The sequence below is a fragment of the Globicephala melas genome, unplaced genomic scaffold (assembly GCF_963455315.2).
Source record: "Globicephala melas unplaced genomic scaffold, mGloMel1.2 SCAFFOLD_100, whole genome shotgun sequence".
NCBI lineage: Eukaryota > Metazoa > Chordata > Mammalia > Artiodactyla > Delphinidae > Globicephala > Globicephala melas.
This window is the reverse complement of record NW_027207275.1, coordinates 2501-5000: the sequence shown is the minus strand read 5'-3', so window position 1 is coordinate 5000 and position 2500 is coordinate 2501. Positions and strand designations below refer to the sequence as shown.

At 72.8% G+C, this 2500-nt stretch overlaps 1 protein-coding gene across 1 annotated transcript in view; it reads left to right on the top strand.

Moving 5' to 3' along the window:
• The window catches only part of LOC115850517 (basic proline-rich protein-like), a 5088-nt gene that overhangs the window by 2454 nt on the left and 134 nt on the right, over positions 1–2500 (top strand). Inside the window, exons 3-6 of the mRNA XM_060293203.2 lie at positions 1–439; positions 1277–1416; positions 1533–1684; positions 2167–2500. The exon at positions 1–439 is cut by the window's left edge and continues 133 nt beyond it; the exon at positions 2167–2500 is cut by the window's right edge and continues 134 nt beyond it. Of these exons, the coding sequence (XP_060149186.2) occupies positions 1–439; positions 1277–1416; positions 1533–1684; positions 2167–2500 (1065 nt within the window). The remainder of the gene's footprint in view (positions 440–1276; positions 1417–1532; positions 1685–2166) is intronic.

Sequence of the window (2500 nt, the reverse complement as noted above, 5' to 3'; positions counted from 1 at the left end):
GGCGGCACACGCGGCGTCGGCCCGGCCACGAAGTCAGTCCCCCCCACGGCACACCGTGGGAGGACGATGGCGACGAGGTGGCAGGCCCCCGTCCCCCACCGAGGGAGAGAAACAGAGGCAAGACCCCGCGCCCTTTACCGTCTCGACCCCCCCGAGAGAGCCACTCACGGGACACACCACCGCGGCGGAGACCCCGAGGAGCACGCTGGGAAAAGGGAACGACACCACCGCTCGGCCTCGCGCACCTGAGGGACGACCTGGAGCGCTCCAGGGGCACCACAGAGGACCGAGCAAGTCACGCTCACGCGCCGGCAGCGGGCGCGCGGCGCAGCGGCGGGACGGCCCCCACCGACGCGGGGAGGACCGCCCGCGAGGCACACGCCAAGGAGGCGAAGCGAGAGCGTCTGCTGCGTCCGAGGACCACGGCCCCGCCCACGCCGTGAGGCGGGAGGCGGGAGACCGCAGGTCAGGGCCAGAGACCACCACCCCTGCCTCCCACACACCCCTCGGCAGGCCGGCAGGGCGTCACAAGAGAGGCGAGGGGCCCGCGGACAGAACGAGAAGAGCGGTCCCGTTCGCCAAGAACGTCCGTCCCTCGTCTGGCGCGACTTAAGGCCCGGCCCAGGAGAGCGCGACATCACCACATCGATCAGTCAATCCAGAGAGCCGGGGGCCACGAGGGCCCCGAGGGAGGAGGGGCACGGCGAGGACCCTCACCGGAGGAGCCTGCTTCAGCCTCAGCCGGCACCCAGCCCCCCCCCTTCTCTCTCTCTTGCCTTCTCGGGCAACAGTGGCCGACGACCCCGCGAGGAGAACGCCTGACACGTGGCACGGAGCCTGCGGGTTGGGGTCGTCTCAGCCACCACCGGGTGCCTGCGGCGGGGAAGGGGAGTCACACGGGGTAGAAGACCCACGCACCACCTCGCCCCGCCGCCCTCGGGTGAGCCAGAGACCAGAGGCGGCACCGCGGGTCGGGTCAGCCGGGCGCACACACGAGAGCCGGCGCGCAGGCCCAAGCGGGCGGCTCAAGTGGCAAGGGCCGGTTCGGGCGCCGGACGGCGGTCCAAAGCCCAGCGCCCTGCGCGCGTCCAGAGTCCCAGAACCCCCAGCGAGAGATGCCAGAGGAGACCGTGTCAGCACCTATCTGGTGGTAAAAAAGGCCCATTTCAGGCGAAAAAAATCACGGCGCCCGGCAGCGGGGCCCATCCACGAACCTCGGGGGGGCTCCCCGGGACCTCGGCCCGGCTACCTCTCCCCAACACTTCCCCATCCACAGCAGCCCCGGAGCTCTCTCGGGGCCATCTGGTCGACCCGAGCAGCGGGGGGGCGGCAGAGTGGAGCGGGGCGGGGCGGGAAAACGTGGCAGAGGCAGCGAGCGGGCCGGGGTCACCCTCCCCGGATCGCCCGCGCGAGCAGGTACCGTACCGCGGTCCCTCCGAGTCCCCGGGCGAAGACTTGGTTACAGAAAAGGAACTATCCCACTCTGCCGCCTCTGACGAGCGGGGCCCACGAGGGACCGCGCCCGGGCCCAGGCCGCCCTATCCGGGCCACCCAGTACGACTCGGGCCGGTCCCCACCGCCACCCCCACCCCGGCCGGGACTCGCGGTGGAGGAGGGGGCGGGGGAGGGTGAGAAAAAGTCGCGTCCGCCGACCGGGACCCACGTGGGCCCGCTAAAGGGCCGGGTGCGCCCTCCCCGGCCACCCGCGCGAGCAGGTCCCGGCCCGTCCGCGTCCCCGGACCCAGGGGGACTTGGAAACATTTTCGCACGGAGGCACCTCCCAGGCGACCGGAGCCCACGAGGGACCGCACCCGGGCCCGGGCCTCTCTCTCCGGGTCACCCCTCGCGGCCCAGCCCGGTCCCCACCTCCGGAGTCCGACTCGGAAAAGCATCGGTCAGAAAGAATCCGACCACCGGGACCCACGCGCGCCCGCCAACGAGCCCGTCGCGCCCTCCACCGGCCTAAACGCACGGGCACGGGCACGGGCCGGTCCCCACCTCCGGAGCGGGGCGCTTTGGGGACCGGGCGGTGGGGTGGGGGGAGGGAGGGAAGGAAGGAAGGAGGGTCGGGTGGCCGGGTCGGTCCCCGCGGCCGGATGCTGGTCGACCAGGCCAGGCGGCCCCACAGACCGGCTCGAGAGCGCGGCGACAGTCACACCCTCATAGGCCTGCACGCCCAATCTCAAGCGACAGCAGGAGGCGCCCACGCCTGGGCGCCACCGGGACAGTCACCGCCAGCGTCGCCCGGCTCCCGGAACTCTGCCTCGGGCCCGGCGGCCGAGTCACAGCCCTCACGAAGGTCGCCGAAGCTCCAGAGACAAGGGACAATATAAAAGCGGCCGCCAGGTGGCTCCCGACAACGGCTCCAACGTCCCCGGGCCGGGTTCCCTGTCGCCGGCCGGCCACCGAGGATGCAGCAGCGCCGGGCCGCCCAAACGCCCGAGCTCAGCCCGCCGGGGCGAGCCGGCGGGCGTCTGGCGCGGCCCCGAGGCGTCCGTCT